Source organism: Gasterosteus aculeatus, chromosome 2, assembly GCF_964276395.1.
Source record: "Gasterosteus aculeatus chromosome 2, fGasAcu3.hap1.1, whole genome shotgun sequence".
Taxonomy (NCBI): Eukaryota; Metazoa; Chordata; class Actinopteri; order Perciformes; family Gasterosteidae; genus Gasterosteus; species Gasterosteus aculeatus.
The window spans coordinates 77,838-100,445 of record NC_135689.1 but is presented as its reverse complement, the minus strand read 5'-3'; the positions used below and the strand labels follow the sequence as shown (position 1 = coordinate 100,445).

General features: G+C 46.9%; 1 protein-coding gene and 1 long non-coding RNA gene across 14 annotated transcripts; one reads left to right on the top strand and one right to left on the bottom strand.

Annotated features, from left to right (window-relative positions):
* The first annotated feature begins 694 nt into the window (after window positions 1-694).
* Window positions 695-22,602, top strand: magixa (MAGI family member, X-linked a). Of its 13 annotated transcripts, none has more exons than XM_078080702.1 (21): window positions 695-1,072; window positions 7,074-7,125; window positions 7,242-7,479; window positions 8,196-8,312; window positions 8,720-8,839; window positions 9,241-9,414; window positions 9,537-9,738; window positions 10,201-10,271; window positions 10,806-10,973; window positions 11,165-11,334; window positions 11,419-11,509; window positions 11,614-11,773; window positions 12,488-13,097; window positions 13,464-13,527; window positions 13,618-13,830; window positions 14,004-14,276; window positions 15,843-16,037; window positions 16,207-16,283; window positions 16,430-16,576; window positions 18,744-18,882; window positions 21,272-22,602. In XM_078080702.1, the coding sequence occupies exons 2-21, from the start codon at window positions 7,084-7,086 to the stop codon at window positions 21,415-21,417; spliced, it is 3,417 nt and encodes a 1,138-aa protein (XP_077936828.1). In that variant the 5' UTR covers window positions 695-1,072; window positions 7,074-7,083; the 3' UTR covers window positions 21,418-22,602. The 13 variants fall into 13 exon arrangements, 9 of the variants coding, with proteins under 9 accessions (XP_077936828.1, XP_077936822.1, XP_077936814.1 ...); XM_078080696.1 differs by having other exon boundaries at window positions 696-1,072; window positions 9,534-9,738; XR_013450795.1 differs by lacking the exon at window positions 21,272-22,602 and adding exons at window positions 16,808-16,850; window positions 16,926-16,975 and having other exon boundaries at window positions 738-1,072; window positions 9,534-9,738; window positions 11,165-11,509; window positions 18,744-18,878.
* On the bottom strand, window positions 8,597-9,442 carry LOC144383446 (uncharacterized). Its single transcript, XR_013450846.1, has 2 exons — window positions 9,303-9,442; window positions 8,597-8,817 (listed from the first exon to the last, which is right to left on the bottom strand). It is a non-coding gene; the product is annotated as an uncharacterized LOC144383446 (long non-coding RNA).
* Window positions 22,603-22,608: the final 6 nt, after the last annotated feature.

Genomic DNA, 22,608 nt, shown 5'->3' with positions numbered 1-22,608 from the left:
GGTTTTACAGGGCGGATCTTTGCACCACATATATATGTATACATTTTTTTTATACATATATATTTCTACTTATGAATAATTATGTTATTATGTAAATGTATTCATATAAAGGCGTAATAATATTATATAAAGGCGTAGATATATCTATCCATCCATCCATCGTCAAACCGCTTATCCTGCACACAGGGTCGCAGGGGGAATGGAGTCTATCACAGGCAACTCCGAGAGACGGGTTCACCCTGGACTGGTCGCCAGCCAATCACAGGGCTACACAGAGACAAACAACCACTCACACTCACATTCACACACCTACAGGCAATTTAGAGTCACCATCAACCTGATCCCCAGAGCAGGTCTCTGGACTGTGGGAGGAAGCCAGAGAACCCGGAGAGAACCCACGCAGACACGGGGAGAACATGCAGACTCCACACAGAAAGGCCAGTGGGCGGAGTGGAACCCAGGACCATATACTGTATATATATTCTTCGTGTAGTGGGTGTGGATCAGGTATATATATATACACATATATCTAGCCTTTATCTATCTAGCCTTTATATATTAATATCTATGCATTTGATAATTCGAATCCAGCCCCTGAATGCCCCTCATCACACCAACTTCTCCCCCTGGAGGAGGAGCTCTCTCACTCACTTCCTACCTTCTTGGACATGCGCGCAAGCGCACTGACACACTCTTCTTTCGATTCTCTCTCTCTCTCCCTCATTGAGTGAGAGAGAGAGAGAGAGAGAGAGAGAGAGAGAGGGAGAGAGAGAGAGACCTCCGCCTTCTCTCTGTAGTAAGTCTCCAGCTACCTGCAGGCTACGGACGCGCACACGCACTGTACACGCACCGTACTGCGCTGCTGTGTGTCTGATCTTCAACCTCAAAGCACTTTGCATTTTTACCTGCAGTGGACATTACGCACTGTCACGCGTGAACGCGCTCAGCTAGTCGCACACGCCTGCACATGTACGCATGAACGCAGCAGCACCGCGGGATCGATCCGCTGAAACCTCGGAGAGGACACGGCGCGCGGAAGGAACCCAGAGGAGCAACGGCAGGAACAATGGAGGTAAGGGCACACCGGCGGCTTCTTCGGTCCAAACGGTTCGGCACAGCCCGCTGCCACCTCCTCCAACCACATCCCGCTATGCGCGTGCGCGTGTTCGCTTCTGCGCGTGGACCTAAAGCTCTCATCCGTCACCGTAAAATCTCAACTGTAAACTACCAGCTGCTCTGTGCACGAGGGGACACCGCGTGTATGTGCGCGCGTGTTGACATGCTCATCTGCGCTAGAGGAGCCGCTCTTTGTCCGCTATGACCGGATAGCATCTACACAGAGGAGGAGGTGCTGTGCATCTACACAAGGAAGGAGGTGCTGTGCATCTACAGAGAGGAGGAGGTGCTGTGCATCTACACAAGGAAGGAGGTGCTGTGCATCTACAGAGAGGAGGAGGTGCTGTGCATCTACAGAGAGGAGGAGGTGCTGTGCATCTACAGAGAGGAGGAGGTGCTGTGTATCTACAGAGAGGAGGAGGTGCTGTGCATCTACACAAGGGAGGAGGTGCTGTGCATCTACAGAGAGGAGGAGGTGCTGTGCATCTACAGAGAGGAGGAGGTGCTGTGCATCTACACAAGGGAGGAGGTGCTGTGCATCTACAGAGAGGAGGAGGTGCTGTGTATCTACAGAGAGGAGGAGGTGCTGTGCATCTACACAAGGGAGGAGGTGCTGTGCATCTACAGAGAGGAGGAGGTGCTGTGCATCTACAGAGAGGAGGAGGCGCTTTATATCTACAGAGAGGAGGAGGTGCTTTATATCTACAGAGAGGAGGAGGTGCCGTAGAGAGAAGGAGGTGCTGTGTATCTACAGAGAGGAGGAGGTGCTGTAGAGAGGAGGAGGTGCTGTGTATCTACAGAGAGGAGGAGGTGCTGTGCATCTACACAGAGGAGGAGGTGCTGTGCATCTACAGAGAGGAGGAGGTGCTTTATATCTACAGAGAGGAGGAGGTGCTGTGCATCTACAGAGAGGAGGAGGTGCTGTGTATCTACAGAGAGGAGGAGGTGCTGTAGAGAGGAGGAGGTGCTGTGTATCTACAGAGAGGAGGAGGTGCTGTGCATCTACACAGAGGAGGAGGCGCTGTGCATCTACAGAGAGGAGGAGGCGCTGTGCATCTACAGAGAGGAGGAGGCGCTGTGCATCTACAGAGAGGAGGAGGTGCTGTGCATCTACAGAGAGGAGGAGGTGCTGTGTATCTACAGAGAGGAGGAGGTGCTTTATATCTAGAGAGAGGAGGAGGTGCTGTGTATCTACAGAGAGGAGGAGGTGCTTTATATCTAGAGAGAGGAGGAGGTGCTGTGTATCTACAGAGAGGAGGAGGTGCTTTATATCTACAGAGAGGAGCAGGTGCTGTGTATCTACAGAGAGGAGGAGGTGCTGTAGAGAGGAGGAGGTGCTGTGTATCTACACAGAGGAGGAGGTGCTGTGTATCTACAGAGAGGAGGAGGAGCAGCTAGTGACAGCATGAGTTGAGTTGTGGTGCAGCGAACATGGTAGAACATCTGAGATGGTTTAGAGTCTCAGGCGACACCACTTTGTCGGAAGCACCATCACGCAATAAAAAGCGGAACCTTTTGTTTATTTATTGATCCAAAATGAATCAACCAGATCAATGAGTCTCCTTTTAGGTGAAGTTCATCCTTTGAGACTCGTCGTGTCGTGGGTGTGGATCAGGTGTATTGATCAGACATTAACAGTTGTTCATACTGTTATTAGTATTGTTATTCATGTTGTTATTACTATTGTAGATTAGAATCGCGGAAGTCCGATGACATCATCATCAGCTCTGATGTCATCAAAGGTTGAAACAGATTCAGACCAACAGCTGCTGTCAGAGACACTCAGGCCCTCATGTACGTGCATTTGCAAACGTTGCGTCAACGCTCGCTGTGATACTTCAGTTTACGTCGTATTTACAAACCTGCAGCTCATCAGGTGATCAGCGCCTTTCTCCGCCCACTAAGCCGCGCATTGCAAGCATTTAAACGCGTACTTGAGCGGCCTCCTCCTCTCTTTCTATCACGGATCAGCCAAAGTCAAAACAGCAAAAACTAAAATCCAGTGACACTGAAGCCGGTGTGTTATTTGGGCATCAGTGGTGGAAATGTGTAGTGCGCTGCAGCAAAGCGTTGTGTACTGGTGCTGTGATGCGGCTGAGTGCAGACTGACATGTTCCCACTGCTGATGCGATTACTGTTTGAAATGATCCTGATCCAATAACTGTAATGTAGTGAGGAGTTTAACACCTGCTGGAATGGAATGTGGACGCTGAGTAGGAGATGCAACGTCATATTTGATTTCTTCCACAAGCTGCTGCTTCATCTGTAACGTGTGATGTATACGTGTTCACTCAGCGGAGAAAGTGTGATGCTTGTGTTAAAATCCTTCCACCTCGTCTCCTTGTCCCACGATTACTGCTGTCATTTCCTCAGGAGAGACATGTGAGGAAACCCACGTTGTGGTTTACACCTGCTTCTAGGAGACGGAGAATTTTCACCGCTAACGGAAGCACGCTTTAACAGGCAGCCAAATCCAGGCCCGAAATTTTGGATCATTTTAAAAAGAATGGAATCTGAAAGTTTATTTTGGTCTTGAACTTAAAATAAAAAAATTTAATCAAAATAAAAATAAGTGAATGAAATGTATTTTTGGGTGGAATATTATTTTGTTTCAGTTTTGAATAAAATGTTTACTCTTACTTTTACATCTTTCACATATATATTTGAGGTCTTGTATTTTTCAGTTGCAGATTTTATTTTTTCAGACTTTTGGCCCTGATCTGACTTAGTAGGGTGGCATCACGAGTGGCAAAAAAGGCTAAAAACCTCCCTCGACTGCTTTGCCTTGTGATAATTATGAATGAGCACTTTCTTACTCACGTGATTTGCGTGGTCACGTAGTTCTGCTTTTGGACCCCACTTCATATTCATGGCAGAATAAGAGAAATAATCTATGCCAGATTGTGCTGTTCAACAACCACACAGTCTCTGAGGTTTGCACATACATCTGTGAACACAAGCGTAGCATCCATGCGATGGCGTCTGCTCCACCCAATCATGTGATTATTAGCATATAAACTCCAAATATAATACAGTAATTAACCACAAGCATGTGAAAAAAGATAAGTTGGGGGCTTGCTTTTTGAATTTGGATGTATGTAATGGACCTTGAGTCATCCGACACTTAATTGAAGGCACCCTCTCCAGACCTGGATCTAATTGTGGGTACAGAGACGGGACCTCCTGAGACCTCCTGAGACCTGAAAAGCCAGATCGGCTTGTAATTGGTTTGAAATTTTCTCTCAAGATCTATTTTTATTGTTCTTCACACATTTGTGTGTCTGTCTGAAAGTTTGTGCTGTTATCCTCATATTTGAACATTTATCGCCGTCTTTTGTGGATATTTAGAACAGCTAAAACTTAAACCCTCTGGCTTTGGGTATTTTCCAACATTAAGCGGACGTACCAGATGGGTCTGTGCTTGCCTGTTTTGAAAATAGCCCAGCCCAAAATAGCCCCAGAGAAAATGCTTAAATATTAGGCCCGTTAAATTAAAACATGGACTAATTAATCTCACATTTGAAAATTCAATAATCACTATTAATCGCGATTAAAAGCTGGTTTTTCTTCTAAAGCATAAATCTTACACTTACTTTCTGTGGTGCCTGTTACCACATTTGGCTGCCACTCATGGTGACACGCCTCTCTCAGTTGATGCCCGCCCTCTTAGTCAGATCAGGGCAATTTGAAATTTGAAAAAATAAGATTTAAATCTGCCACTGAAAAATAACAACAAAAGAATTCCAGAACTGAATCCAAATCATGTATGACCCGAAACTACCTAAAAACCTTTAAGTTTAAACCTAAACTTTCATTTTCAATTTTTTTCACTTTTTCAATTGATCAAATCTTTTTCCATACTAAAAATTGTGGGTCAGAATGTGGTGACCGGTCTGAAGAGGCGGAGTAGTTGTCATGACGTTTAGAAGCCCTGTGTTCAGCATCTTGTTCATCGCCATGTTGCTTTTATTACAAACGGTGAACAGGAAGTGACCTGCACGAACTGGGACCTTGATGGCCTGGGACCTTTGTGGACTGGGTCAGGTCAGACAGCCCATCTAATTGGTTGAACTGTGAAGTCATAAACTCACCAGGGTTCATGTCTCTTATGGGAAAGACTACAACTCCCAGTCCAGTGGAGGTGAACGTCTGTCTGATGCTGACTGCTCGGGCCCCTTCTTTGTAGAAGATTACCTATGACCTCACTTCCCCTTCTCACCATGTTTCAGTCTTTCCCTCGCAGTTTACCCAGTTAGACTGTTGCTATGTCTCAATTCGTCGGCTGCATCCTACGGGGACGCATTCATTGACAGCATGCGTCACTTCGGCTGCGACTGGCTCCTCCAGGTGGTGATCCAGGTGGAAGACACATCTGATCTATCCTATGTGGCCCTGCACGATCAGAATGTATTTCATTCAGTACCGAGACAGGTGTGCTGACAGTTCACTTTTAATATCAGTAGTTGAATTAACTTGAATGTCTACTGATAGAATTGTTATAATATGTGTAACATCATATCATCGTTTATAAAATTGCCAACACACATTTATCACAAATACACAACGAGCAGCTCATGTTACTTTCTTTATATCATTAATTGTTTTATCAACCAAAGTTTTTGCGAACCCCCTGCAGTACCTCCGTGGATCCCCTGGGGGCCGCGGACCCCCTGTTGAAGACCTCTGACATATTCTGTAATATCTTAAGGTTACGTTCAAATTTCCTCGTATATGCAAGAAAATAAATAAAAAGTGCATACAAGTTAATGAATGTGTTTGCTGCCGTGCTTTTATTGACTGTATTGATTGATTTCCTCTGCCTTAAGATTCCAATATTACTTTCAGCTAAAAGTCCACCGCTTAATTGATCTGAATTTAAAATGGCCATAAAATGTTCTTCTCTCAGCCTAAAATGATATTGTGCTCTCGAGGTGAAGGATACATATTACTGATACTGGAAATAAGTGGCTCCGCTGAAGGTCACGCATGTTTGTATAGTCACACACATTCAGTGAGAGAAACACTCCTTAAACACACTGCTGACATCACACAGTGGACTCTGACCTGACCATCAAAGTGGGGGTTGGGGGGCAGGAAGTGAGGCAGAAACCCGCTGAAACACTGAGAGATGAGAGTTGAACTCACAGCAACACAGGTACGACACACACAGACACATACACAGGTACGACACACACAGACACATACACAGGTACGACACACACAGACACATACACAGGTACGACACACACAGACACATACACAGGTACGACACACACAGACACATACACAGGTACGACACACACAGACACATACACAGGTACGACACACACAGACACATACACAGGTACGACACACACAGACACATACACAGGTACGACACACACAGACACATACACAGGTACGACACACACAGACACATACACAAGTACGACACACACAGACACACTCTTTACTTCTTGCTTCTTTAGTCACGTTAAAATCAGATATGCGATTGCTGCTTTGGGACGTTTGTTGTGACTTGCTCACTCCACATATGCTCATCCATATTTAACGTACACGGTCTAACAAAGTGTGTGTGTGTATCGCTTGTGTGTGGCTCCCTGCGGTCGGCCACCATCTGCCGTTGTGCGAGACGTGTAGATGAGACTCGATGGAGGAACTGATCCCAAACTGCTCTCTGCTGATTAAGCCTCGCATCGCTATGTGTGTGCTACGTGCTACGTGCTACGTGTTACTGTTACTACACAACCAGTTAAAATGGAATGTGAGCTGATTCAGGAGAGAAAGGGCTTCATAGTGAGGAAGCAAGGAGGAAAAGAAGCTCCCTATGAGTCTCTACAGCCGTTGAAGGTGACAGCAGGTGGGTACAGGTGACGTAGCTAGGTGTGTGCACTGAAGCCAGCAGCTGGCTCAGGCGTCCTACTGAGCACGCTCAGTAACTCTGTTTCCTTCTGCAGCTCGGCGGCCATGTCTAAAGCCACGGTGAAGAAGCTGCACTGGCGCTCCAAGGTAATCACTAGTGTTACATACGTCTCAGTCTGTGTGACCTCAGAGAGCCGGTCCCAACACCCCCCTCCCCCACACCCTGTCCCAACACCCCCCTGTCCCGTCCTCGTGCTCTTCAGGTGCAGGAGAGCTTTGTCCCGCTGGGCGGTGGCTCCGGGGAGCTGGGGCTGGCCATCGGGGGCGGGGCCGACTACGGGGAGTTTCCATTTGTCACAGTGGCCCACGGGGGCGGAGCCAACGTGGGCGACATCATCTTGGAGATCGGGGGGACACCAGTATTAGGAATGACCCTTGGTGATGTCAGAGGAGTCCTTAACTCCTGTCCTCATCCAATCAGAATCAAGACCGTGTCACCAGGTGAGAGCACCCCTTTGTAACGACATCCCTATGACATCATGTCCTCTTTCCCACAGGTTTGTCCCTCTGTAACGTTATCACTATGACATGTCCTCTGTCCCACAGGCTCGTCCCTCTGTAACATCATGTCCTCTGAATCACAAGCTCGTCTCATCACTATGACATGTCCTATGTCCCTCAGGCTCGGCCCTCTGTAACGTTATCCCTATGACATTGTGTCCTATGTCCCTCAGGCTCGGCCCTCTGTAACAAAATAACTATGACATCATGTCCTCTGTCCCTCAGGCACCAATCCCTCTGTGACATCATGTCCTCTGTCCCACAAGCTCGTCCCTCTGTAACGTTATCCCTATGACATTGTGTCCTATGTCCCTCAGGCTCGGCCCTCTGTAACAAAATAACTATGACATCATGTCCTCTGTCCCTCAGGCACCAATCCCTTTGTGACATCATGTCCTCTGTCCCACAAGCTCGTCCCTCTGTAACAACATCACTATGACATCATTGTCTCTGTCCCTCAGGCTTGTCCCTCTGTAACAACATCGCTATGACATTGTGTCCTCTGTCCCTCAGGCTTGTCCCTCTGCAACAACATCACTATGACATCATGTCCTCTGTCCCGCAAGCTCGTCCCTCTGTAACAACATCACTATGACATTGTGTCCTCTGTCCCTCTGTAACAACATGGCTATGACATGGTGTCCTCTGTCCCTCAGGCTCGTCCCTCTGTAAGGACCTCAGGCTGTACCTCAGTAAGTGCTTCACTCCGGGCTCCATGGACAGTCAGCTGCAGCAGCTCATCAGAGAGAACCTGTACCTACGAGCTGTGCCCTGTAAGACACACACAAACATTATGTCAACTACAAGTACCTCCTCTTTTGTACCCTGGTCCATTGTGATGTTGTTTGAAGTGAAAACATGAAATAAAACTGCTCCATGTTCCTTTAAATGATCCATGACCTGGAGGTCAAAGGTCAACCTGCCTTTTGAAATGAAACAAGGAGTCTGTTAATGACTACAGGAAGTGCACTACAGGTGTGTAAACAGTGTGTGTTTGTGTGTGTAGCTGTATGTGTGTTTGAGTATGTGTGTATGTGTAGCAGACAGGACTAGAGTTATGATCCGTATGATTTCCATTTATTTGCATTCAGAATAATATTTGCATCCATATTTGAGTCCATTTCCAACCACAGCTCCGCCGCTCTCTCTGACAACATCACCGTGCTCCCCCTCCCCACAGGTACGACCCGGCAACCTCGGGACGGGGAGATTTCCGGCGTGGACTACAACTTTGTGTCCATCGAGGAGTTCTTCTCTCTGGAAGAGTCGGGCGCTCTGCTGGAGAGCGGAAAGTTCAAAGGTCAGGGTCACTAGTTGCACCATTAACACATGATTTTTCTGTTTGACGTGATGAAGTCCCGATGATAATCATTTGGAATCTGTACACCACCACAATGGATTTGAAATGAAACAATCAATATGTGCTTTTGGTGCAGACTTTGAGTTTTACTTTTGAGGGTATTTACTAAATCAGGTGAACGGTGTAGGAATTACAACAAATTAAAGGGCCAACCCCTTTTTAACGGACCAAAAGTAATTGGACAATTGCTCAGCTGCTCAGTTGTTCCATGGACAGGTGTGTACTATTCCCTCGTTAATTAATTTACTAGGAGCAGTTAATTTTCGGAATTATCAATATGACGTCCAAAGAGCTGTCACTATCTAGACACACATATATATATATATATTTATACTTCAAAGGGAACTACTACGGGACGCCCCGCCCCGTCCACATTGGCCTGGAGTCTCCACCAATTACGTACCAGGAGCACAGGAACCTGCTAAGGAACTTCAGGACCAGAAGCAAGTCTCTGAGCAACCTGGAGAAAGCTGTGGAGGAAGGAGACAACAGTGAGGAGGACGGTGGCCCATCAGGTCAGAGCACATTAGATAAATAACCGGGTCCGATCAGACTAATAACCGGAGCCATCAGATCAATGACTCGGGCTGTTTTGATCAATAACTGGGTCCGATCCTCCATCTGTCTGTCACAGCAGGTTTGGCCGGAGTCCCGCCCACCATCATCTCTCTCAGCCAATCGTGGGAGTCGGCAGTGGGGAGCCGGGAGGGAGCGGAGAACGGAGCAGGGGGGAGAGGAGTAGGTAGAGGAAGAGGGGGAACTGGAGGAGCAGCAGCAGGTCCGCTGCCCGAGAACTGGGAGCTGGCCTTCAGTGAATCAGGAGAGCCGTATTACATCAAGTGAGTGATCATGGTGATGGTTGATCAATTGAAAACATCAATAGTTTGTCAAAGTTTGATTCTAACTGTTTGTAGAATGTTTGGATAAAGACTGAAGAAGAGCCTAACCAGGAAGGAAAATAATAAAATACTGGACACCCACCCAGGATTGTGTTCCTGTTGGTTCCATGATGATGGTGGAGATGATGATGATGGTGGTGGTGATGGGGATGCTAGTGATGATGATAAATTGTAAATAGTCTACTTGTGTAGCGCTTTTCTTGTCTTCCGACCACTCAAACAACTTGAATACTTCATGTCATCATTCACTCTGATGTCAGCAGCTACCATACACAGTGCCACCTGCCCATCAGTAACATTCACACACTGCAGTCACAGCTAATGATGATGGTGGGGATAGTGGTGATCCTGATGGTGATGATGATGGTGGGAATGATGGTGATCATGATATTACTCTTCCAGTCATCGCTCAAAGACGACCAGCTGGCTGGATCCTCGCACTCAGAGCAAAGAGACGACTCCCTTCACAGAACGTAAGTGCATTGTCTGATTGATCTATTGACTATTGATCAACTTGTTTTATCTGTAATTAGTTTATTTATATGAAGCATTAAAACCAACATCACTGAATGGACTTTTTCCCATATTAAGAGACCAGGGACAAAAAACACACAGGGCTTAAATACACTGGGAAGGTGCAGGTGATTGGACACAGGTGGAAACAATCAGGGACAGGGCAGAAAATCACAGGGGATGACAGGGCAAGGCAGGAAGTGAAGCTAACCTAGGGGCACAAGAGGCAGGAAACTACTAAATAAAACGGGAAACAAACCCAAAACGTGACATTAATAATTCATATAATAATTACACTATTAATAGTACTAGTTTTTCCAAAACACTGGAAAAAGAATTACATACTTTTATACTAGCTTACCTGGCCGTAGTGTCCTCACCTGTCCACTTAATCACCTGTCCTCTCACCGACCTGTAATGTCCTCACCCGTCCTTTCAATCACCTGGCCATAGTGTCCTCACCTGTCCGCTCACTCACCTAGTGTCCATCTCAGTCCCAGAGTTCACGGAGCAGCCCGGCCTTCTGAAGGGTTACTCCATCCACACACGGCTTGCTAAAGGGCCCAGAGGGTTTGGCTTCAACATCGTGGGGGGGAGTCGACCCAAAGAGTTTTTGCAGGTGTACAGTGTCACACCTGGAGGACCTCCAGCACTGAATACAGGTACCCTCAGACCTGACAGAGACCTTTTCAGACACCACAGACACCTTCAGATACCACAAAGACCTTCAAACCTGACAGAGACCTTTCAGACACCACAGAGACCTTTCAGACACCACAGAGACCTTTGGATATACAGAGGATACACAGAGACCAAGCAGCAGACTGAGTATATTTCGTATCTGGTCCTCCAGCCGACATCCTGGTTTACATCAATGAGAGCAGTGTGCTGGGTAGCTCACATAAAGAGGTGGTGGAGATGCTGAAGGCGGTGCCAATGGGTCAGAGCGTGGACGTGGTGCTAAGGAGAGGATACCCGATGCTCTACAACCCGGACGGTTGTCCCAAGCAGAGCCCGGAGACGGTGCGGGAGTCATGTGACCACTTTTACCCCTCAACTGTAATCTATAATCAGCCTTTTTGTCTGATATCTCAACATCTTCAACAGCTAAAGACTCCCAGTGAGGCCCCGTATCCCCCCAACGCTAACCATCACCTGACCTACAGCCGGATGGCAGACACCGACGGCTTCCCGCCAGGTTAGAGACACGGCCGCCATCTTCATGTCTTTGTCTTCATCTTTCATCTTGGTATTATTGATCTCCCGTGTAATAATCATTAACTCCTTCCCTCGGAAATATAGGGTTAAGGCAAACCCCACCCTCCTACACCCCTCAGCCAATGACCAACGGGCTGACGGGCCTGAGGACGCCCCCCTCAGCCCCATTGCCCCCTCCTGAGAGGACGGGGCCCGCCAATCCGAAAGACCCCGACGGCGGCCTATCGGACGAAGGAACGCGCAGGTGAGGGGAATTGTTAGTATTTGCATTAGCATTCGCATTGTTACTATTAACATCGTTAGTGTTAGCATCGTTAGCCTTGGCGGTGTTATGGTACGTTCACACCAAAAGCGAAGCAAATTTTAGTTTACTCGCGCGAGTATTTCGCTTCATTCATGCCTGGAAGGGGGCGTGGCTTATCTCAGTTACGTGTCTCCGTAAAGACAGTTATGGTTACCACTATCCACCATGGCAATAAATAACCACAATTTATGCTATTTATTTGTTGTGTGAATTACACAAAGTCGGAACCGCAAACGGTGTTGTGTTCGGGTTCATGACATCATCCATCGCCGCACACAGCTTGAATTTCACCGACTCCCTCAGGAAGCGTGTCTGGATGACTGCGGCTTCAGGCGGACCAGCAGCCGGTCTGATGACGTGTTGTGTCGGCTCGGTGCGTCTCTCGGTTACACACTAACTAACAGGCGTTCAGTCTCAGCTGTGTGTGTCTCCGGTGAGCGGCCGTTTAATAAAGTGTCTTTATGTCAGAAACATAATTGTCATATTGGTCCCCGACCAATCAGAAGCGGCACTAGGAGAACAAACATCTGATCCCTGCCTACTGAGCTCTGACTGGTTATTTTTGACGTCTCACTGAACAAGAGATGTTGCTGTTGACATAGGTGTTTGCAAAGCTCTTGAGATAATAAAGGAAATATCTACTCTTCCTCGCAGGTCTTCTCTGATTCGCTACAGCAGCAGCACCCTCCCCACCTTCTCATCTTCCTCCCTCCTCCACCACCAGAGCTCCAAGTCTTCAGAGAGCGACCTGTCCACGTCAACGCTCCCTACCTCGTCCTCCACACTCCCCATCAGTTCCTCCTCCTCCCATGCTCACTCCAAGCCAAACCCCTCTCAGCCAGAGACGGCCCTCTACCAAAGTGCCGTCGCGCACATGCCCACCTCCTCCTCGCCTCCTGGCGCTCCAGTGCCCCAGAACTTACCCCTCGCCCCGCCCCCTCCTGGAGACCCCTTGACCTGCGGATTCAACGGATGTCCAGCCAACCACCCGTTGCTGTCCACCCCCCTGGCCCCCAGAGAAAACGCCCTAGAACTGCCGCTCCCCCCCCTCGAGGCGGCTCCTCCCGGGGAACTGGTGCCGGTGGCCCTAGCCCGCGGCGAGGGCGGCGGGCTGGGGTTCAGCGTGACGGCGGGGGGAGGGCGGGGGGGTCAGTTGGCGGTGGTGAGGCGGGTCTGGGACCGGAGGCGCTGCCCCTCCCTGCAGACAGGCGACACCATCGTAAAGGTCAATGGGGCCGACGTGCAGAGCCTCAGTGTTTGTCAGGTAAAGATCCGGGGCTTCACCCGGCGGCCCCGCTCAGTTGGCAGTGTACTCTCGCAGTCCGTCCGGAGAGTAATTGCTAGAGTGAAGGTCGCAGTAGTGTTTCAGATGCTAGTGGCTCACATCTGAGGTGTGCAAAGTTTATCAGATGCATCTCCACGCCTGTCTCCTAGTCTCTGGTCTCTGGTCCTTCAAAGAATTTCTGGTCTTGGCTTTCCAAGAAGGGTGGAGATGATAGGCTGATCCTCTCGACCTGAGAGACTTTGAGTCGTGGAGGTTGATCCCAGAGATGTTCAAAGACTCTTCAACAGAATGTTACAAGATAGGAACCAGACTCCTCAATAACCATTAGTGCATTTCTGTCCTCAGGTCCAGAGACTCCTGCAGGAACACACAAAGCAGGGGGAGGTGGTACTCCTGGTCATCAGAGGAGGTGCGTGAAGTTTAACCCTCCATCTGCTGAGTTCTCTCAACTTGGTGATGGTCCACCGATAAAAGCTGAAGAACCATTTCCCTCCAACAGGTTCCGTGTTGTCTCCGGTCGTCACCCCTAACCTCTATAAGCCACTCCCCTCCCCAAACAGCCTGGCCACGCCTACTTCCTCCGACACCCCAACCTCACCAGACTTGGCTCTTCCGAACACCGGTGCTTTGATGGGGGGCATCTCCCCTCTCAGCCGGTCCGGTTTGGTACTGGAGAGTCCCGGGGAGGTACCTGCCGTAGGGACACCCCAAGGTGAGTTCTCCTTGTCCTCTTGGTCCATCAGTCTGACTCTTAGTCATCCTTCTTTCTTAGTCTGTCAGTCTTCTCTATCAGTCTGACTACTCCTTGTCATCTTGTCTCCATCATTCCGACATCTCCTGGTCCTCCCCTCTCCATCAGTCTAACTGCTGCTTCGTTTTCCCCAGAAGCCCCGGACGCCCCAGCGTCGGCCCTCATCCAGAGCACAAGCTTTCTGGACTCTGTTCCTGTGACCTTGACGTTAGAGCCGCGTGACCTTCTTGGAGTGGAGGAGGGCGCCGGCGGGCCACTTCCCACCAGAACAGGAGCACCGCGAGGAGCACTGGGAGCAATTGCCAAGGAGGGAAGAGTAGGAGCAACGAGGATGGTGGAGGTGGATCTGAGGAGGCGGGCAGGAGAAGGTTTCGGATTTGTCATCGCCTCTCAGGAAGCAAGTGATGGTGAGTGAAGAACCTCAAGAAACATCGGAGTATCATATATTAAATAGATGGTGGCTGAGATTAATGGGATAAAATATTTTAACGCAGTTAACGTAACTTTGTACATACAGCGGAGAACTGTGCAGAGGAATTCCTCCATGTGGCAAACAGAAGCGGGGTGAGTGGCAAGCGGACCACTTAACGCACCGCTAAGCTAAGCTAGCTTCTAGGGTTCCATCTCAACACCTACCTCTACAGGGGACCACCAATGCTTCCCTAAAAGACAGTGGTTTGTAAAGGGTCCTGGCTAAATGTCGGAAGTTTTGGCTCTTCATACACAGAGTCAAGAGCAAAGTGCATGAGTACAGCAGGGTCGCTAGTTCAACATGTTCCACCCGTTGGAATTTTGCCATGAAGATGATCAAATGGGTGTCTGGAGACATTATGAACTTGAATTCATGCAGTGAATAAAATCATTTTAGTTTACTACTGCAGAGTAGTTCTACTTGATTGGTGTACAGTGATCCCTCGCCACTTCGCGGTTCACTTATCGCGGATTCGCTATTTCGCGGATTTTCATATTGCATTTTTTTTTTTTTGGTGCATTGTGCTCTGCATTCTGATTCGCTAAAAACTCACTCCCGAGCCGTTCATTACAGTTCTCCAACGTAATCGATGGTGGCATGTCGGTGTACAAGGATCTTTTTGCAAAGAAGAAAAAAGAGCGACAACAGCTGCCTATCACTATGTTCTTCTCCCGAACAAACACACCTGCACCGCGGGCTTCAGAAGAAGAGAACACTGCAGAACGCAGTCAGGATGCAGCGGCCCAGTCTGAAGAGCAGTGAAACGGCCTACACGCGAGTCACTGTATTTGTATACATGTAATAGTTGCTAATTGTAAAAAAAAAAAAAGTTTTCTATTTCGCAGATTTCACTTATCGCGGGTCATTTTCGGAACGTAACCCCCGCGATAAACGAGGGATTACTGTACAAGGAATTTGACTTGGCAGCTGGTGCGTAACATCAGACAGTACGACAACAGTGCACGAGGAATAAAATAACAAATAATGCTATGGGTTAGTAGTATAAGCCTATGGGTTAGTTTAAAGTAAAGGAATAAAAGTTTAAGTTAAAAATATTTAAATATTTAAAAAATAAAGTGCACCTGCGAACATAAAGTGACAAGTAAAAGTGACGTGTGCAGTGAGAAAGAAAGTGACCGGAGGAGTCAGTCAGTGGGGGACCGACTGCCGACGGGAAGAAACTGTTGGTGTGGCGGGAGGTCTTAGTCCTGATGGACCTCAGCCTCCTGCCAGATGGAAGGGGCACAAACAAGTTTTGTCCGGGGTGAGAGGGGTCGGCTACCATCTTTTTAGCTGCTTCAGGGTCCTGCAGTGAACAAGTCCTGGAGACACGGCAGATTGCAGCCGATCACCCTCTCTGCAGAGCGGATGACACGCTTTTAGGACAAGGACCCTGTTCCTTACTCGCTAACACATCCCAGTCTGTTTTGGTTGCTTTTGTTAATATTTGGGAACAAGGAATTTAACCATTTCAATGGTTTCCAACCCCGGACCCTTGCAGCCCCCTCCCTGATGTCCCACCGCTTTGTTACCGTGCGTCGCGGCAGCCCGGCGGCTCGTAGCGGGCAGATTCAGCCTGGAGACCAGCTGGAGGCAGTGGAGGGCCGAGGAGTTGGAGGTCTGCAGCACCGAGACCTGGCCCAGATCCTCAGGAGGGCCGGGAACACCCTGAGATTGAGCATCACACCAACGCGCCGTATGGGCTCGCACACACACACGTACACTGCTCTGTATCGTGTTTCATAAATACACTTTTAGCGGAGAATATTAATGCATTTGTAAAAATGTTATTAAAATAGGAACTATTTTCTAGAAAGATAAGTGAAGTATGAATTACATGATTTGAGAACATCCTCTCTCCTCAGACTCGTCCTCTCTGTTGAGGGGGGCAGACCTGGACATCGCTGGCCGGCTGGTGAAAGGATCTAGAGGGAGATCAAGGGTCAGTAGTAGTATTAGCACTGATAGTAGTAGTTCTAGTACTACCATACTAAAATGTGCTAGTACTAATACCAGTATTCATTATAGTAGTCTCACTAGTAGTCTCACTAGTATCAGCAGTACTTGTATTGTGTGCCCATCCCTCAGGAAGAGTCCAGGTTCTACAACGTGGATCTGGAACGAGGTCCCACAGGGTTCGGGTTCTCCCTGCGCGGGGGCAGCGAGTACAACATGGGGCTCTATGTACTGGGACTAATGGAGGGGGGTCCGGCCCAGCGTAGCAACAAGATACAGGTACACATGACACGCACACACAGGTTGAATCTCACTCTTGCAGCTATTTCGCATTAAAAGTCAGTTATCTTCTATGGAAGGCTTTTGTTGTGAAAATCTGCAGAAAGTTGTTTTCACTCGTGATGACGGTCACCAGACAGAAGAAGTGCCCGTAAAATATTCATTCCAGCAATGATGTAACAGTATGAGGATAACATGACATCATCAGAATCTCCACCTTTCTGGTACCAGCTGTCCCTTGGAGGCTCCTGGTGATCCAAAGCAAACTGAGCAGGTGTGTGATCTTAAATAAAAGTAAAAACAGGTACATACCTAGTGTTCCACCATCAGATGTGACTACCATCCACAGAAACCTGTGGGGAGGGAAAGGACGAAGACATCAGGAAAGAAGCGAAGCGGGTAATGTTGGTTTATGATGACAGAAATAGTAATGATATCCATATAACCCTGATAATAAAGAATCCTGTATCTAGTCTAGTCTTTTCTGCATCACTTTGAGACAATAAGTTCTTGATTTTCGATATATTACACAAAGGGGAAAAAAAGTTGTCCTTAAAGTCTGACACATCTCGGTCGAAGAGAACGCAGAAGTTCAGATGGTGCTGCTGGATGCCAGAGCAATTCCATCCAGTGAAACTATATCACCAGACCGATGACGTTGAAGGCGCTCTGGGCCTATCAAGATAACCTCTCTAAGACATTCTTGAAGTCTTAACAAACTGGTCGGTTTCAACTGGTTTCATTGACAGATACAATTTAGTGTCATCTGCTTAACAATAGAAGTTAATGCAGTGCTTCCTGATAGCATCACCTAAAGCAGAGGTCTTCAAAAGGGGGTCTGCGACCCCCAAATGGTCCGCGAAGGTACTGCAGGGGGGTCGCGAAATTTTTGGTTGATAAGACAATTTTTTTCCCCACAAATGTAAATGTCTTCAGAATCAGAATCAGAATTTTATTTATGGTCTTTAAATACACATTAACATGAATCCAACATATTGAAGCGAACGGATAAATTGATGGAGAAGACGTTATCTGTCAGTCCGCAACACACACATCAGCTTCCCTCAGCAGCTCTCAAGCCGGGCACCGGTTCACTCACTGCTCCTTTCATGCTGATACGACAGCGCAGGCACCAGCCAATCAGATCGCGTTTATGCTCACGTCTAAAGAGCGTGAAGCTCAAAAATAAAAGATGGCGGACCAAACTCCGTAGAATAGGGGGTTCCTGCTTCACCTCGCCATCAGTTTGGGGGACCTTGGCTTGAAAAACGTTGAAGACCTCTGACCTAAAGGTATGTACAGGGTAAATAAAATCGGTTCATCACAGGACCTTATGGGACCAATATTGGTGGTCATTGAGGATTCACAGTTTACAAATACAAACTGAAATTGATCCAATAAATATGACTCAAACTAGCTCGGTATGGTTCCTTTAATACTAATTCCACCTCCCCGGCCTGTGCCTTGAGGAATATATGTATTAACATGAGTTGGAGTCTCTTCATTAAGCTGATTCTCGATTCGACAGCCCGGTTTCAATAAGAAAAAATAGACTGCTCGGATGGAAGCGCAGAGAAGTGTGCAAAACTGCGAATCTGCTTCCTGGTCGGAACTCTGGGTCTTGGGTCCACTAAGAAACTGGATCAGATTCTTAGAAATGACGTCCCTCCTAATCAGACCAGGCTCTCCGCAAAACGTCTTCCAGTGATCAACGAATCAATGTCTATGTGGGCCGCACCAACTACGGGGGCGGGGTGGGCAGCTACAGAAGCTAACGACTGAGCTACCATGGTGCGGAGCGATGCTTCTAACTCACTAAGCCTCGCCTCCAATTTATCAAACATAATGCATCTGTACAGGAGGCAGAGGAGTAGCTAAACATGTGACACACCGAACAAGAAAGAGCGGGAGAGGGAGGGAGGAAAGATATGACAACAACTATTTGATTGAACATAAGGTTGCTAAACGATGGAGAGCTGTGAGTATTCCCTTTTTTCCCCATCGGAGGGTTTTTCATTTTCCTGGGAGTTTTTCCTGCGTCGATGTGTGGGTTTCGGGACCGAAGATGTTGCATGTGCACAAACTTTATAGCCCTGTGAGTAATATCTGTAATTTGCTATTTTGGGCTATACAAAATACATTTAATTGAAATGTTTGTATGTCTCAGGTGTCGGACCAGCTGGTGGAGATCAATAGAGACAGCACATCGGGGATGACACACAGTCAGGCTGTGGAGCAGATCAGGCGAGGAGGACAACGGATCCACCTGGTGCTGAAGAAGGGAAATGGATACGTGCCCGACTATGGTGAGATGGCCTACAACACCTGATACGTGACCTGTAACATCTGACCTCACATGTCACCTGTAACATCTGACCTCACAGGTCATTTGTAACAAACTGACTATACAGGTGAATTAAGTTGACTAAACTCCTGAGTTGGCGCAAAATGAAAATAATGAAGCAATTGTAAAAAGAACAGAAGTTACTGTTTAATCAGGTATCCTGCCAAACACCTGGCTTACTACTCCATTGTAGTCTGTCCATCCCGCCTCTGCCGTTCTCTCTAAAGGTTTCTTCCCTTTTTCCCCATTGACGTTTTTTTCTTTTTTGGGGAGTTTTACCTGTGACGAGGGTTTTGGGACAGAGTAGGGCTGGTACGGCCAAAAATTCATATCACAGCATTTTGTAAGACTGTGACGGTATCCCGGTATATCACCCGCTTTTTTTTTCTTCAAGTAAACACATTAATTCATTGACCCCGAAAAGATAGCTTATTAGCGTGTTAGCTGTTGTGGCTGTTAGTGTTGCCACCAGAGGCAATACCAGCTGCTCGACAAACCAGTTTTCTAATCTAACTTACGTCGGATTTCTCAAAACCAAAAACTTCCAAACAGACACAGCTCGTCTCTTTGGCAGACGTTGTGTTACACGGTCTGTCGTTGTTTCAAGTGCATCGCTCTTTTCCGTGTTTTCATGTAGCTACCAAGTTTTGTCTTGTTATAGCGGGTTATTATCTAAATGTACAATTATTAGTGTGTAACGGGTCTTCGAGATGGTTAACTGATATTAATATGTTCTTAATATTAGCTATAATACGTTCAATAGAAGGCTATAGAAATAACAGTATAGGCTAGTATAAATTACAGAAGTCCAAATTCGGCTACAGGAGCTGGTGGTCAGTAACAACACAGAAACATAAGTTTAAATTTGTTTAAATCCACAAGGATTTTATGGAATGTTTGTATTGAGTAGTCCGTAGGTTATTGTTCATCAAGTGAAAGGATGTGTATGTGGGATTGAAGCACTAGTCTATGGAGGAGTGTGCGGGGGGGGATTGGCTATTCAGTGGATGCTACACGGATGGTGGGCTCCCAGCAATGGTAATCCAGCTCGCCATCATTCGTCTCCAGACAGAGAGGAAAACCTGGCCTGTAGTGCAACAACAGGACCAGTAAATAACAGGGCTAAGTTGGAACTAAGCATTAACATTAGCTCATTCCACACTCAAATATCATTTCCAGGTGCACACAATTTCTAAATAAATCAACATTAGTTGACAATTAATAGACATTAAGTGCATGACAACTCAATCAACAGTACAATGTACAAGTTGTATTGCCTGCACAAAGTTCAAATAAATTCAACAGTACTATAATCAACTTTCCTTAATACATGCACACTTACTGAAAACAAATATATTTGTAACCCAAAACCGCATAAAATTAATCAAAACCAGATGGTAAATATTTGATTAATATGTTAGCTTTGAGCATGTAGTTCATTCATTCAGAGTACTCACCAGTTCCTCTATGTAAACATATGGCAACCTGATGACGGTGACGATTCCCTGCAGCCACTAAGTTATTCTAAAAGTTACAATGATATGTTTTAATCTCAAAGAATAAATCAAGCACAAGAGTGAATTGTTTGTTGAACACAAACCTGTCCACAGCTGCCGATCAGCTTCCCCACACCTCTGAATGAGGAAGACGCTGCAGCCTGGTTTAAACTCGTGCTCTACTGCGCGATTGGCCAAGCACAGTCACGTGACTGGGGTTGCGTGAGATCGCATCTTAAGAGGGCCAGGGGACGGCAAAACCAATGTTTCAACCTGGGTTACAAGTGTTTCACATTGTTTGTGTGTCACAAGCTGTTGTGTCGTGGTGTTTTACCCTGTTAAAGAACATTTGTTGTGTGTTATTAATTGCTGTTATAAAGTTATGAGCATGACTCAAACTCAATACACGTAACACAAGTAGCTCTGACTGCTGGGCACTCAGCAATGAGGTGAAAATATAAATGTTTCTGCCTACTGAAGAGCAAGGTCATTTGTTACGGGTTAACACTGGTATATGACCAGTATGTGACCATGTCGTACCGTAGGGAAATCTTAGTACTTGTATAGCGGTTGAAATGGTATACTGCCCCTTCCTAGGACAGAGGATGTTGCATGTGTACAGACTGTAAAGCCCTCTTGAGGAAAATTTGTAATTTGCAATTTTGGGCTATACAAAATAAAATTCATTGAATTGAATTTAATCAAATCAAATCTTTCAATGACTGTTTCACTTTACAAATATCTGAACCTCAATCAACCAATCAAACCTCCGGGGTTCTCTTTGTGGTGACAGTTCCTTTTCCTTCTTCCCCCTGTACTTTCTGTCCTCTTTCTCTTCCTCCTCTTCTGTCTCAGTGGAGTTGTCCAGCCTGTCTCTCTGTATGACAAACTCTAAGCAGGGGGAGCCCTGCTTCTACGTGATTGGACGCACTGAAAACTTGCGGTTGGTAACTTCCTGTTCTCCTTCTTTTACCTTCCACGACATCACGTGTTATTACTAGCATAAAGATGGTGTTAACACTTTTTCCCATTTGATCAACATAAGCTGCATAGTACTTGATACAATGTGAACTGCAGGTTCACAAATAATAATGAGAACAAAAAAGTTGACATCTGTTGAATGCATAAGTGTGCCGCCCCCATTCAAAACTTGGTAGAAGGTTCTCTGCACCTTCAGCTGCAGGTCCTTTGGGGAATGTCTCCACCAGCTTTGCACATGTTCCTCCATTCTTCTTGATGCTCAGTCAGATTGGATGGAGAGCATCAGAACAGCAGTTTTCAAATCTTGCCTTAGATTCTCAATTGGATTGAGGTGTGTTCTTTGACTGGGAATCTTTAAACCATGAACATGCTTTGATCTAAACTATTGATTGTGGCGCTGCTGTATGTTGAGGGTCATCGTCCTGCTGGAAGTCTCAAGTCTTTTACAGACTGCATCATATTTTCTTCAAGGATCGCCCTGTATTTGTCTCTATCCATCTTCCCCTCACAGTGACTAGTTTCCTGTAGCTGCTGAAGAGAAGCATCCCCACAGCATGATGCTACCACCACCCTGTTTCCCCGTTGGGGTGGTGTGCTCAGGGTGATGGGTGGTGTTGGGTTCCCTCCACAGAGGCCAAAAAGTTATCATCTGACCAGATCGCCTTGTTCCACATGTTGCTGTGTCTCCCAAGTGACCTGTGACTTATTCTGGTTCACTCTTCCATAGAGGACAGATTTGTGGAGGACACAGTAATTGTTATCCGGTGGACAGATTCTCCCCACTCAGCTGTGGCTCTTTGCAGCTCCTCCACAGTTTGAGCCTCTTGGTTGCTTCTCTGATTCATCTTCTCCTTGCGGTCAGTTTGGGTGGACGGCCTTCTCTTGGTGGCTTTGTGGTTGTGCCATATTCTTTCCATTTGTTGATGATGGATTTTATAAGTGTTCAAAGCTTGGAATGGTTTTTTAGAAGCTAACCCTGCTTCATACTTGGGTCAGCTCCTTGGTCTTCGTGATGCTCTTTGTTCAGTAACCCTTTCTAACAGACTCTGAGGCCTTCACAGATCACGTGTATTTATCTTGAGATTAAATAGCAGACCGGTGGACCCTATCTGCTAATTATGTGACCAGATCTTTATGAGGAGTTTTACAGTAAAGGGGGTAAATACTTATGCATTTAACACTTTTCAGACTTTAATTTGTAAATGAATTTG